The 13,891-nt window shown below is 38.8% G+C and overlaps 1 protein-coding gene and 1 long non-coding RNA gene across 3 annotated transcripts; one reads left to right on the top strand and one right to left on the bottom strand.

Moving 5' to 3' along the window:
* Nucleotides 1-111: 111 nt before the first annotated feature.
* On the top strand, nucleotides 112-13,668 carry FGFR1OP2 (FGFR1 oncogene partner 2). 2 transcript variants are annotated; one of them, XM_042795411.1, is made up of 6 exons: nucleotides 112-326; nucleotides 3,909-4,045; nucleotides 5,209-5,326; nucleotides 6,220-6,362; nucleotides 10,135-10,248; nucleotides 10,971-13,668. In XM_042795411.1, the coding sequence occupies exons 1-6, from the start codon at nucleotides 323-325 to the stop codon at nucleotides 11,106-11,108; spliced, it is 654 nt and encodes a 217-aa protein (XP_042651345.1). In that variant the 5' UTR covers nucleotides 112-322; the 3' UTR covers nucleotides 11,109-13,668. The 2 variants fall into 2 exon arrangements, with proteins under 2 accessions (XP_042651345.1, XP_032842259.1); XM_032986368.2 differs by lacking the exon at nucleotides 112-326 and adding an exon at nucleotides 836-854.
* LOC122153695 lies at nucleotides 899-3,902 on the bottom strand. Its single transcript, XR_006165547.1, has 2 exons — nucleotides 2,652-3,902; nucleotides 899-1,946 (listed from the first exon to the last, which is right to left on the bottom strand). It is a non-coding gene; the product is annotated as an uncharacterized LOC122153695 (long non-coding RNA).
* Nucleotides 13,669-13,891: the final 223 nt, after the last annotated feature.

Here is a 13,891-nt window from a genome sequence, read left to right as displayed (position 1 = left end):
ATGAAAGGGCCGCCCAGCGGAGAGGCGTCTCTCGCGAGAGCTGGGCGGGGGCGGGGGCGGTGGCAAGGTGACTTCTCGCGAGAGCGGCGGGCGCTCGCCCGGTGCCGCCGGCAGGTAGCGCGGCCGCTCTCGCCTCGCGCCGCCCCGTCCCGCCCACTGGCAGCGACGCCCCTCCCCCCCCCGCTCTCCCCTCCCCCCCCCCCCCCGCCGCCGCTTCTCCGCTTCTCCCCCACTGCCCCGTGCGGCCCGCCGCCATTTGACAAACGGGCCGGGCCGGTCGGGGCTTCACCCCCGGCGCCGGGCGCTGCCGGAGCCGCCGGTCATGAGTGAGTGGCGCGAGGCGGGGAAGGCGCGGGGTTTTTTTTTTTGGGGGGGGGGGGGGGGTGGGAGCGGGTGCGGTGCAGGAACCGCTGCCACCGGGCGGTTGGGAGCGCGGCGGACTCGCGTTGGGGCGCGCGGGGAGCCCCTGGGCCGTGACGTCACGGGGGGGGGGGGGAGGTGTGAGGGAGCAGGAGGTAGACGAGTCCCGTCCCCCCCCCCCCCCCTCAGCACTACCGGCTGGCGCCCGCGGGGCTGTGTCTGTGTCTGTCGCGGCAGGTGCCGGTGTCGCGACAGCCCGCACTGGTGTGTGCCTCAGCGCACCCGTTCTGGCGGCGGCCGCTCCGCTCCGCTCCGGCGGGGCCGCAGCAGCGGTGGCTCCGTTTGCGGGCTGGGCCTGCTCGCCGCGGGGGGCGGCGGCCGGGGGCCGCTCGCAGCCGGGCCGGCGCCCGCGGGAACGGCAGCGCGGTGCCGCGCCGCGAAACGGGCAACTGTGGGGAGGGGGAAACCCAAGGCGTGGGGATAGGCAGTTTTCGGTAAGCGTGTAAAAGAAAGAAGAGACAGAAAACTGGAGGAGGGCTGTAGTTACGCAAAAATCTTTATTCTTAGGTGGTGGTGGCTTTTTTTTTTTTTTAAGGAGCAGCCAAATTTGATAATGAAAGCAATTAGTAACTAGCAGGAAGTGACAGGAAATGAGTATGTGGTACCAGTATGGCTATTTTGAGTTGTTGCTCTTGCTACCTGTTGACCCTGTTGTTGAGATTGAAGGCTAACAAATACGTTTGCAGCTGGGCATCCCTTGTAGGGTAGAGTTCAGGAGTCATGAAGTTTAGCTACTGCAGTCCTCATGCTCATAAAAAAATTAATATGCAGTAAGAAGTGCTTTGAATCAAATAGATTTGATTAATTGGTTGGGTTTTTTATCTAAATGTCCAAGTTAACTCAGCAGTTTAGATCTATTGCAGAATAAGACAACAGTTTTGTTTTTCAAAGGCAGCCAGATGAGCAACTAGAGAGAATTTTAAATTCCAAGGGTTAGGGCCAGTGTCTTGCCCAAAGGAATCCTAGACAATACTTGAATTACTATGATAAAAATAATTATTCTCCTTTTTGAGGTACAAATCCTGCCTGAAAACAGGAGATGGCCTCTGGCCAGCTGAAGCTGCTGCATTGGGAGGGTAGAGAGTCACTGCTGAATTTGCACAGCTGTATTCCACACAAGGCACACGCGTGTCTTCCCCAACTCATTGGCTGTGAGAAAGAACTTCAGTGGCTTTGCTACAAATGAGTTTCTTTTTATCTTGTGTGGTTGGGTTGGGTCAAAATGAGAAAGTGCACGGGAGGGTGAATACGTACTGTGTTAAAAATTTATATTGATGCATACAAATTATGAGGTGTTAACCGTATTGTAGTCTGACTGCAGAATATATTCCAAGCTCATGGAGAAGCCTAAGAGGCTTAGTTTATACTGGCTAGAGAATTCATGACCCAATAACTGAGTTAAAGGCTGCTCTTCAAATTCTCCTTAGATATGGATCTGATCAGGCTAAACTGTTACAGAAATTAAGTTAGAGTCACGGGTCATCTTCTGCTTGTGATCTTTTTGTAGTCCAGCAAGAATCTGAGATCTGAATTGGAAGGAGAAATGAGAAGCTAGAAAAGCAGATCCTTAGAAACAGTGCAGTATGATTCCTTTTTATATAATACTAAAAAGAGCTCAAACTGCTAAACCAGAGTGAATAAATCAACTACCTGTGATAACACACTGGTCTGCTGAAGAGCTTGACTCGATACCTCAAATGCATATATACATTATAGGGAAGTTAAAATGAAAACTCTGATTGATAAACAGGAAGGAATGAACGTTATCAATGTCTGTAGGAAACATGTACGTGCCAAACACCGATGCTTTCGATAACACGAGTCACAGAAAACACAAGTTAAAACAGTTGTGTTCTGTGTTCTATAATGTTCTCTTTCTGAAGCTCCTTCATCAGGAAACAAGTCTCAACCTTTCTGTGATGGTAGGGCCCCTGAAAGACCCTTCTACAGAAAAAAAGTAAACTAAATGCTTTTGTATTACATGTGCTCCTCAGAGCGCAGGGGGCAGCTAATGAAATTACCAAATTAAAATGCTTTTGAGGGGTTAGACCTTGCAGGACGTTCTGGGTGTGTGAGAACTTCTCAGAGAATGTTCCAAACTCTGTTGCTGTCTGGCTTAGTTTTCTCCCACCTTAATGCATTAGGGCAGATATTCCTGCTACATTTGTAAGTCTTTTGAGGGGAATGGTGGAATTTCTGCTGTTTGAAATATCCTTACTTCTGCTACTTACCTGGAACAGTGGGAAAAGGTCAGTTGAGGAAAACGCGAGGATTTCTTTAAGCTTGCCTGAAAGATCCTAGGCTATAATTTGCAAAGGTGCCTAAGAAAGTTAGAAAATCAACTTGGAGCAATTTTTTTTCCTGTAGCTCAGGAGAGGCTCACTGATTTTTATGCTTACAAAAATCTCTCCTTTAGCAAGTTGCCTGGCTAAGAAACAGATTTAGTTGATTCTCTCAGTACCATAGAAAGTTTCCTGAAACAAATATTAAACCTAACATCAATAAGGCCCATAACTCTAATAAACCTCTATGGTTGCTGACTGATTGCTGATGAGCTGTTCAAGGAGTTTAAGTGGATTTCAGTAGGAAAAGTGCAAGGTTTCTTAAAAGAAAACAAAAATTTAGGCTGAAAATCTCAGTCTTGAAACTTAATCTCTCAAACATGAGTACAAAAAATTCAGTGTAAAGGCCAGTATTTTGGAAATGCTAGTACATCGAAGTGTCTTGCAAGCTTAGAAATTTTGGCAATAGGTAATTTCTGCTAGCAACTTGTGCAATTAGAAGGCTGGTATTTTAAGTATGCAGTCAGTTCTTTTTCTTAGCTAAGTTTCTGTCTTGCTCTATCCTGTTGCAATTTTTACAGTTTCATGCCGTGCTGTTCATTTATAGACATGAAGAAAACATAAGTCTTTAGTTTTCTGAATTTTCCCTGAGTAATTTTCTGTACTCTGTCAGTTTGAGCTGTTCCTTCTCTGCTGATTTAATTAATCGAAATATTCAGCCCACTGTAGTCCTTTGGCGTTCTCTTTTGTGCTGAATTTATACTTCTCAAATATCCTGAAGTATATCTGACTAGTAGGAGGGCACATGAAAAAAAAAAAAGGTAGTATTGAAAAATGAAATAGTTAATGTAATATTTTTTTTTCTCTGCTACTTACAGAAGGACATGCACTACTCAGTTTCCATACGTTCAGTAGTCCTTCTTTTGCACTTTGTCTTGTGGGGATAGTATCAATATACCAAGTTTACTTTCATATCATTGCTCTGATATATGGTCTCAACAGCAATTAAAAAGGAGGAAGAGGAAAGGTGTTTTTAAGATATATTACTCCTAAAAGTCAACAAAATAACTGGATGTTACAGAGAGAAAGGTTATATTCAGCTGTTTTAGACTTAAAAAAAAAAATACGTGTATATATCACATAGATAGCTGTTCTCTACATAGCAAACAGGTGGTATTGTAAAAATAATACATTTCTAATCTTTAGAAATGAGTTGCACAATTGAAAAAGCCTTAGCAGATGCGAAAGCTCTGGTGGAACGGCTAAGGGAACATGACAATGCAGCAGAAGCTCTTATTGAACAGACTACAGCTCTTAACAAGCGGGTTGAAGCAATGAAACAGGTTTGTTTTCCAACTTTGTTTACTCCATTAACAGAACAACTTGGAAACACATAATTTAAAATAATTTGTGTGCCACTGTACAATGTAGAATCAGTATGTTATTTGGATAATCCTTTAATACCATGCTAAATATTTTAATTGTAGGTGTGACTAGGATCTAAAACCAGGTTGTTTATATATTTAGTTTGATCCTGTGAAAAAGTTTTCTGTTACTCTAACTTAAATATCAAAACCAAGCATTTATTTGAAGAACACCAGTAGAAATGGTGTTGGTATCTTACAAACCATTGTGTGGTGAATTATGTTTTGCTCTTCTGTGAAATACTACTTGTTTTATTAATTTCAACATGCACCTTCAATCCTACAGAGGCCCTGACATGCTTTCTTTTGTTCGGAGTACTTTATTTTTTCACTGTCTCCTTTTGTTTCAAAGTAGCTTGGGGGTTTTTTTGGGTTTTTTTTTGTGATCATTTCCATTCTGATGTTAAGCTATTCAAGACAAGTTGTTAGATTGAGTGTGACTTTCACTAGAGAATTTACAGAAAAACATAAAGGTGTACACTGACTTTCCATATGGAGTTCATCCTGTCATTTTAATAGGGCACAGGACATGTTAATGGGCCTGTAAAATAATAAAACCTTGCATGTGCTTCATCCCTGTAAAACTAGTCTTGCAGAAGGTTCATAACTTAAATCAAGAGTATTAAATGTACCCATTTGTTCAGAGTTGGGATCCATTCAGTCAGTCCATGTGACTAGTACCCGTACAACCTTCTGGTTTAAGGTATTGGGAAGCCACAGTAAATACCTAGAGGTTAATACCTCAAGGTTTTTCTTTACCATATGTATATCAGTTTTAAATTACCTGATGGTGATTTTGACCTGCATTAATTGAAGGTTAGATAATGCCCACTGCACACATCTGAGGCATGAAACTTGTTTAAAAACAAAGGTGATACTTTAGTGTCTCTAAAGGGCAGTATGTTAGCAACACCTTCAGAAGTGTGTGTGTGTTTGATATTATCATTTAAAAACAAGCATTATCTTGCTGGTTACAGACTTTGACTGACAGTAGAACTGGTCCTTTGTGACGTGCTGAGTAATGCTTGCCTTCAGTTACTGAAATATGTTGTGGTTATGGTTTTTTTTTTTTTAATAACTAGTACCAAGAAGAAATTCAAGAGCTCAATGAAGTAGCAAGACATCGCCCTCGGTCTACATTAGTGATGGGTATCCAACAAGAAAACAGACAGATTAGGGAACTGCAACAGGAGAATAAAGGTAAAACGTGAATATTCTATCCTTTTCAAGTTCCGGCCTGCACCACTGGAATCAGTGAGACGTTTACCATTGATCTAGTCTCAAAAAACTGTTGTAGAAGAATTTCTAATCTCAAGTTGTCAGTTTAACTGATCATAATGCAATATAATAGAGTCCTAATGTCCAACCCATAGAACTATGATTAACAAAAGAGAGAGTTGCGGAAAATTACTTTTTCAGTCCTTATCCAATGTTCATCATAAGTGAGATAAATAGAACTTAATTCTGCAATATAGGTATCTATTTGGAAATGTGTTTTCTCACTGATTAAAATAACTAATTTAGGAGTAGTCAGGACAAGTTATAAGTGCAGTAGTTTAATTCCATCTGGAATTCTGTACACGAGGAATGTACAGTTCCTCCTGGAATACCTAAGGTATTCAAGGTATTCTAACAGTTATATTCAGCAAAGGAGTTAGTGATCTCAATTCATAAATCTTGTTTTATCTCAGGAGTAATCTGTCCTTTGACTTAGTATATTTTGAACACAAGCAGTTTTTAACTCTTATTTTGCCAAGCTGCAGATTAAAACATCTGTAAACTTCTTTCTAGCTTTTGTACAGTGTTACTTACAGTGGCTAAAGCCCCTCAGCTACACTCAAGATAGCTTATGTCAGCTAAAGGGACTGAATACGAAGTCATATTAACAAAAGACCTTCTGTTTCTGACTGAACAAGAATTTTCCCAGGGCAGTTACCACTGAAGACATTTGCAGAACCTACATAGATTTTATGGTGCAGGGAAAAGGGACACTCAGTTAAAGGCTTATTTTGGTTTTCTCAAGCTGAAATACTTTTTGCATTTTGTTTCAGTTCTCTGTTAAACTTTAACTGAATTTAAAATTGTGTTGGTAGAACTACGCACATCTCTTGAAGAACATCAGTCTGCTTTGGAACTCATAATGAGCAAGTACAGAGAACAGATGTTTAGGTTGCTTATGGCGAGCAAAAAGGATGATCCAAGTATAATAATGAAGTTAAAAGAGCAACATTCCAAGGTAATAACTTCATTGTTTTCTTGCCTTTTTTTTCAGTTAACAGTTAAGTTAGTTTGTAGTGCATCAGTTCAAAGCTTACCTTGTCTCAGTTTTTATATCATTGTACTAAAAAGTCCTAATTTTTATAATCCAGTCCATGAAACATGAACAGGAAACTTGATCAGTCAAGTAAGTCAACCTTACTAGCTTCTCCTTTATTTAAGCTTTTAACAAGTAGCATTTCATTACTGTATCTACTTAATTTACTTTTGTTTCACTTTAAGGCAACTGCCTTATTATACTTCCAGATGCCCACAGATCTCAGTAATATTCAGACCGGTTTTAACATATGCTTGTGACTCCAACAAATAATTAGTAAACCTGTGCTTACTGGGGAGAGCAGGAGTAAGCTTTTTAAATTCAATATTCACATTTTTTCCCCTAAATATTGTAAATCTAAAAAATATATTTTAAAGGTCCTTTTGAATATTGAATAACTGAAGAGGCACTTCTTCTGTTTCCTGCTTCAACCCTTGGTTCTTGTTTCAGTACTGATCAAGATTGCTAAGTAGAATCCAAGACAGCCTGAGATGCTTGAAAGGTGGTGAAAGTTGCTGCTATTAGGTGTGCTTCGTCTTATGGCTTTTGAAAACTAGAAAAGCAAAGTGCCATTAAGGAACATTTTTGTGAACTACCATGAGTGACGTATGAGTATTCAGCAGCTTCATATAAGATTAATATATGCTTTTATAGCATTAGCATATAGTTTAGGCTTTTAAAATGTATTTTCAGCAAAACTCATTATTCTAGGTCACTAACAGATCTAAACAGAAGCTTTCTAGCAAAATATTACATTTTAAATTAAACTTAATCATCAGAGAATAGTGTAACTATGTAGACAAATATTCGTTCTAAGCATTTAATAATCTTTGACCTCAACAAACTAAATCTGCAAAGCAGAGTTAGGGTCTGCGTACTGGGAAAACAAAGTTTAAGAAGTTGATGCTTTCTTATCTCCTTACAAAATCACATGTATGTAATTAGTGCCATTGGAATCAATGAGACTACTTAAATTGGTATGAAAAAAATTACTGGATTAGAACTATATCTTCAACAAATTCCTAAAAAGTGACAGGTATATATCCTTTTCAAAAGAAGTTACCTTTGCCTATAGTATAACATCTTACTGCCTCAGGAGTACCAAGACAAGAGAGTAAAATTATATCTGTCCTGAAATGGACTTTGAAGTTTCCTTTTGGAGCACTTCTATGGATTAAAAGCTTGGAGGGTGGGGAAAAAAAAAAAAAAAGGAACACCAAACAATATTATTGAAACAGGAGACTGAGGCTTCAACATTTTGGTTAAATCTGATCCCACAAGAATACCTGATGAAGAGCATTTATCACCCTTAACCTGCTACTTAAGATTTCTGGAATTTCATTATTCTTCTGATCAGCCTTTACATTCAGTAAGATTGAACAATCTTGAAACAGTTTTTAAATATTTCACTCTTGTTAACTAAAATTAAAAAAAAAAAAATCCATCACACCTAAGAAATTTATCTCACTGTATCAATCACTGTTTTCTCAAGTGTCAGCTATTCATTTTAGTGCCTGTTTACAAAAGATTATTACAAAATCATTGATTTCTGCAGATCAACAAGCACTTCCTTGAAATAGAAAAACAATTTCTTTCAGCATTGTTGTATGCAAAAATGTGTGTTGGTAGTAACAACCCCGATCTAAGTGTGTTGTTTGAATTTGTTCAGCTGAAAGAAGGCCTAAAAACACATGTGGCTTCTTTATTTCCCCCTTCAGAGGAAAAAAAAAAAACAAAAAAAAAAACAAAAAAAAACCAACAACAACAACAAACTATGTATGGCAAACAAAAAGGACAGATACAAAGAGTGTTCATTGATGTTTGAGGCTATTTTCCTAATGAAACACTTCCATTGCATTCTTTGGTGTTACAACATTGAAGTTTTACACATCAGCCTTCCAGAGTAGACCCTAACAGTTTTGTGTTAGCATCTGATGTAATGTTAGTGACCTTGGAACAGGCCCTAAATCGCATTGATCAAGAGACCACATAAGCTGACAAAATAGGAAGTAGGGAAGACAGCAATATATCTAAAACCCACTAACTCCTTCCCAGTCCTTCTCAAGGGTATGTCCTTCCCAACTCATTCTTTTACCACTGATCACAGCTTTCTTTCAAGCTAAATTTAGCTTTTCATTGAAAAAATGTTTCATGTAATCACCTTCCGTGGCAACTGAGAAGAACAAGATTTACAGCAAGTTCTACGCCCAGCCCCCTGCCGTTGTGAGTGGGCATTTCATGAGTAAACAGCTAAACTATAGCTTTGGCAATTGCAATGGCAGAGAAGAAAGGATGGAAAGGGCTGATGTTCATTTTAATAAAGTATATTTGTTTTGGTGACATAAAGTTTATGATTCCAAGTGAGGCAGTTCTTTATGATAGTTTAATCATTTCTGGTAGTTTAAAGGCAAGCTGATGATCTGCTAGACATATGGACCTCCAGTCAAACTCAAAATGTAAAGGTTGAATGTAACTTCAGTCTGTACCGTTGCATTTCAGTTCTGCTTTTCCTGATATTAGTGACTGTTGTGAATTTTGTCCAAAGATCAGGTCAGACATGGATAGGCTGGCATGATAATTGAATTAAAGACAAGTTGAAGAAAAGACAATGAAAAATAAAAGCTTCTGGAAATACCATTCATGTATTTGGCTTAGCAAAACAGCAGCAAATGGCAAAAGCATAGGCTCTTTATCTAGATCACAGGAGAAAAGAAGTAGTGACTCTTTAAGCATTTCCTGCTGGTAGGTTGGCCAGCAGGAAAGTAAACCATCACCTGAACCAACAAGGTCCATGTAAGAGGTCACTTCTCCACAAACAGTAAAGAATATCTAAAAATCTGGCTTCCGTGCAAAGGCTGTTGCACCTGTAGCAATGGCTCCTGTCATCCCACTCCTGGTTGTGGAACAGGACAAGAACAAGCCAAACTACTACTTTTTTTCTTCCCCTCTTTTGAATCTTTCAGTGTGATGTGGTGGGTAGTTATTTATAGTAGGGAAGTACCCTACTAGCATTAATAAACAGACACAAAGTAGTCAGACAGGACACAAAGGTTTTTCTTACAATTCAGCAAGGACAAGAACCTCTGAAATCCAGATCCCAGATAAGCTGGAATTGGAAGTAGACTCAAGCAGAAGTATCTAGAAAAGAGCAAAGGACAGATCTGAGTTTCCTAATATATGACACAGCAAGGATGACTACCTCACCAGGTCGTTTTAAGAGATAAATGCCTACCCATGGGCTGGGACTGGCTATACCAGACTTAGGATCGGGTTTGAAATGAGCAGAAAGAATGTCACATGTTCTTAGATGAGTTTAGCCTTTCTGCATGTCAAAAATGACATACATCAATTCCCGCAACGCAAGAAGATCTTGTCAGAGCAGGCATATGGCTAACTTGTAGCCACTTGGAAGACACGGAAGGTGTGGAAGACAGTCATTTAAGCACAATTTTTTTAACATAAAATTCTAATAAAAGGGATCAGTGTGTGGCAAACCAGGTTTATTTAAATGGAGAGGACAACAGTGGCTGTACATGCTGTAAAGTTACAGAGAGCTTGTTTTCTGGAAGTTAGGTCTGTGTTCACGTTTTTATGAAGCGGCACAGCACTTAAAATGCACATGTAATGCCTCACTCATTTTTAATAATACAGAGAATGCGTTACTAAAGCTGTCATTGTTTAATTTTTATCTTAGGAGCTGCAAGTGCATGTGGACCAAATTACAGAAATGGCAGCAGTAATGAGAAAAGCCATTGAAATTGATGAAAAGCACGGCTGTAAAGAGCAGGAACGGATCATTCAGCTTGAGGTAACTACGAAATCAAAACAGCAATGGCACAAATAGCAAAGGAGTAAACGTTATCATAATGATTTCTATGGAGTTGCTGTATCTCTTACGAGTTACTGTATCAGTCACACTGCTATTTTGTTGCCCTTCCCCGGTGGAGGGCTGTAACTACTCTTCCTACTCTAGCCTACTCTGAAGTCTGGCCTCGGCGATACTGCATCACCAGAAGTCAGTGGTTTGTATTTATATTCTGGCTTCAGCTTTCTCTTTTTTGAAGTCCTCCAAAGGCACAAAAACATTATTTAAAATAAAAATAATGTAAATGTCAAAGGTGTGGGTATTATTGTTTCCATCCTAGTGTCTTATTAGGACAAGGTAGAAAGAACAGAAGATTTTTTTTGAAATGCAACATTTGAACTTAATTATCCTTTTCTTATCCACGTTTGTGTTTTGAGCTTTTCTGTTTTTATTCTTATTGCCCATTCAAGAAAGCAAGATGGTTAGAAATGTATTGTTCTTAATTTTAGAAGATAACATAACACAACCTGATGGCAAATCAGTATTTTAATCCTTACACATATGTTTGGAGGAGAGGAGAGGGGAGGTTATCAATGTGGTTATCTTGACTTCTTTCTGGAGTTCTAATTAAATTTAGTTCCTTTATAGAATATTGAATATTATTATGATTTAAATTACTATAGAATATATAATAAAATTAATTCTTTTTCTTTCTCCGGTTATAGCAAGAAAACAAAGGCTTGAGAGAAATTCTTCAAATAACCAGAGAATCATTTCTGAACCTCAAGAAAGAAGATGCATCAGAGAGCACATCTCTGTCAGGATTAGTAACAAGCAGTGATTTGAGCCTGAGGAAAAGCTAAAGACTATGGAAGTCAACAAGCTTCAATTGCACACTTTACAAATGGATTTATCAGGGGTCACTTGTCAAGCACTTGTTACTGAATAGGGCACCAGCAAGCTAATGCATCTTAAACTCCAGTTTAGTGGCTTTTATACTGCGTAAAATCTAAATTGGTATTCTACAAAAAATCTTAGTGACAGGTTAGTTGCCATAGATCTAACTTCAGTAGGAGATGGATTAATGCGCTTACTGAACTGGGAATTATTTTTATATTAAGTCATTTTACAGATAAAGGGCTTCACATAATTTATATAAATTATTACTCATACAAAGTTTCAGTGCACCTGTTATATAATAAAGGTAAGATTTAAAGTCTGATCTCTGGCTAAAAAGTTGTAATTTAGGAATATGCTTTGTGCATGAGCCACATTACATTTTTTCCTTTTAGTAGGTTTTTAATAAATTCTTATTTTGCAACGAACCTGTTTAATGGAAAGAGGACGTAGGCAGCAGAAAACTTAAACATTTCTGTTATTTAGCCACAACAGGGTATCTTGTTCAAATATTAGGCCAACTGTTTAAACATAAGCAATGTTTTTTGCAGTTGTTCAATATTTTTTTTTAAATTGAACAAGATTCTTTAAAATATGTACACTTAATTGTATTTTCAAAACATGAAAAGAGCTGCTCCCACTTTATTGCTTCCAGGAACATGGGTAGCATTGTATAATTCTGCCTTACTTTTCAGTTTCACGAGAGAAAGCCAGGCTCAGTTCTCTGTAGGCAAGAAGTCACATTAGTCCCATCTATCTCTTCTCCATGTCCCTGCCCCAACTGCCTCACTGGGAAACAGCGATTTGAAAGCACCTGAATGTTGTCAGCAGCAAGGCAGCTGGGGGAAGGAGGAAGCAGCTCTATGGCAAAGCTGGCAGCCTGCACTCAATACTCCTAATTTTTTTCTTAAGTCATCAAGAAGGTTTTTAGGTAACTTTCAGGTATGCATTATGTTTGCACTAGGAAAGGTTTCAATGTGCTATACTGACAAATAGATTGCTCACTTCTAATCCTGAAACACTTGCAGAAGTGAAAAGGAATTGAGTTTTCCTAGATCAAAAAGTACAGCTTATATCATACGCAGAGCCGATAGGAGTGCTACACAAGTCAGGCTGGTAGAAAAGAGGTGCCAAAATAATTCATATTCAGCTTTTGTTTGTCAGACTATCACTTCTTGGTCAAGGCAGCAAGAACATTCCTACTATTGATGTGTGTCATCACCTTTTGTCCACCACATCAATGTAATCTTTACTTGGACAGCATACTCAAGCAGCAGAGCAAAAGGTTTCAGCCACAGAAAACTAGATCTACAAATGCCACCCACAGTTGAATATTAGGGCTGTTTAATAACTCCCCTAGCAAAGTGAGTTGAACTCCTGCGCTGAAATCAACTATTACTTAAATTTGATTTTCAGTTACAACAATGCAAAAAGAATTAAGCATCAAACCCTTGTAAGTGTGTCAGCTTAAATACAACTTCCTTTGACTCAGTAGAGCTTTCCTGGGCTCAAGCTGAATGTGCCACAGGTCTACGGGTAACCTTTCAGTGCCCACTGAGCTAATTTAGAGGGAACTCAATATTTTTTTTTGTTGCTGCCCACCTTCCCATAGTGCTTTTAAGAGAAAAAAAGTGTTAGGAAAGGAGTGTTCAAGCAGAGACAATAAATGCTACTTTTCAGTTAACTACTGCACATGCTAGGAAATGCAGTTGAAAGACATGAATCAAGCTCTCCAAATTTTCACAGCATTTTTTATAAATGGAGAAATTGCAACTTCTCTTTCCAGAGCATCTTGGCTTGTTTCTAGGCTTAAGAATATACTGAGGACATTCACATGCATGGGAAAAGTTTTAACCATTTCCAAACCTGCTAAACACATGGGGGGAATTTTTTGGGGAACATTTTAGCTCAATCACAAAATACATCTGCTATTATTATTTGTAAAACCTTGCCAATGCTTCTATAATTTAGATTTGTATTTCTACTGTAGCTTGCAAGCTGGTGACTTATCAGAAGCAACATCTTTTTTGAATGGAGTGTTTTGTTGTTGCAAACTTACAAGAAGTTTTGGGTTAAGTTATTTTTTTTAGAAGTGTCTTTTCAGCCATTGACTGGTATCGGAGGCAGTTATATCCATTTAATGCTGAATGCAGTTTCATGGCTGACTTTCCAGGTTGTCTTTCAAGTACAACCTCCGGAGCTGGATAGCAGAGGAGAGCTGTTAGTCTGTGGCAGTGGTTTAAGGTTGCTCTATTATGAAATAATGCTTGATTAGTGTTTATTTTTGTAAATTAAAAAAATGTGACTTAATTTATCTATTCCTAGTCTTCACGTTTGATACGTCTTCCCTGTCGTTCCCCTGACCTGATCACTTTAGGATTTTAAAGAACCTTCACAGTGTGAGGAGTGACTATTTTTCATTGCATACCTGTTATTTTTGTAATGCAGATGGCTTGAAAAGAATTTATCGCTAGAGTTGTGTACTGTACAGTAAACTTATTTTATCAATAAAGTCAACTGAAAATATGGATGTCTTCATGATTAAAGCAAGGTCCTGGATCTGAAGTGAGCCTTGTTAGTAACATGTAAGAAAAGATGATATCGTTTTGCCATTTACTCATTTTTATACTTTAAGGAAGGTGGGCCCATTTCCAGTGCTTTTTTTTTTCATGTTGCTGTATAGAAAAAGAAAAAAAATCCTCTGTAAAGTCTTCATTTGCTCTTGGAAAACTAACAGTCACTCCTATAC

Source organism: Tyto alba, unplaced genomic scaffold (genome assembly GCF_018691265.1).
Source record: "Tyto alba isolate M040663 unplaced genomic scaffold, T.alba_DEE_v4.0 Super-Scaffold_21, whole genome shotgun sequence".
Classification (NCBI taxonomy): domain Eukaryota; kingdom Metazoa; phylum Chordata; class Aves; order Strigiformes; family Tytonidae; genus Tyto; species Tyto alba.
The sequence above is the reverse complement of the archived record's forward strand: the minus strand, read 5'-3'. Positions and strand labels throughout refer to the sequence as shown.

Bases quoted from the DNA above. Each gene is read 5' to 3' on its own strand.
- FGFR1OP2 (XM_042795411.1), top strand. The intron at 4,046-5,208 runs GTTTGTTTTCCA...TTTAATAACTAG, and splicing joins GGGTTGAAGCAATGAAACAG to TACCAAGAAGAAATTCAAGA. The intron at 6,363-10,134 runs GTAATAACTTCA...TTTTTATCTTAG, and splicing joins TAAAAGAGCAACATTCCAAG to GAGCTGCAAGTGCATGTGGA.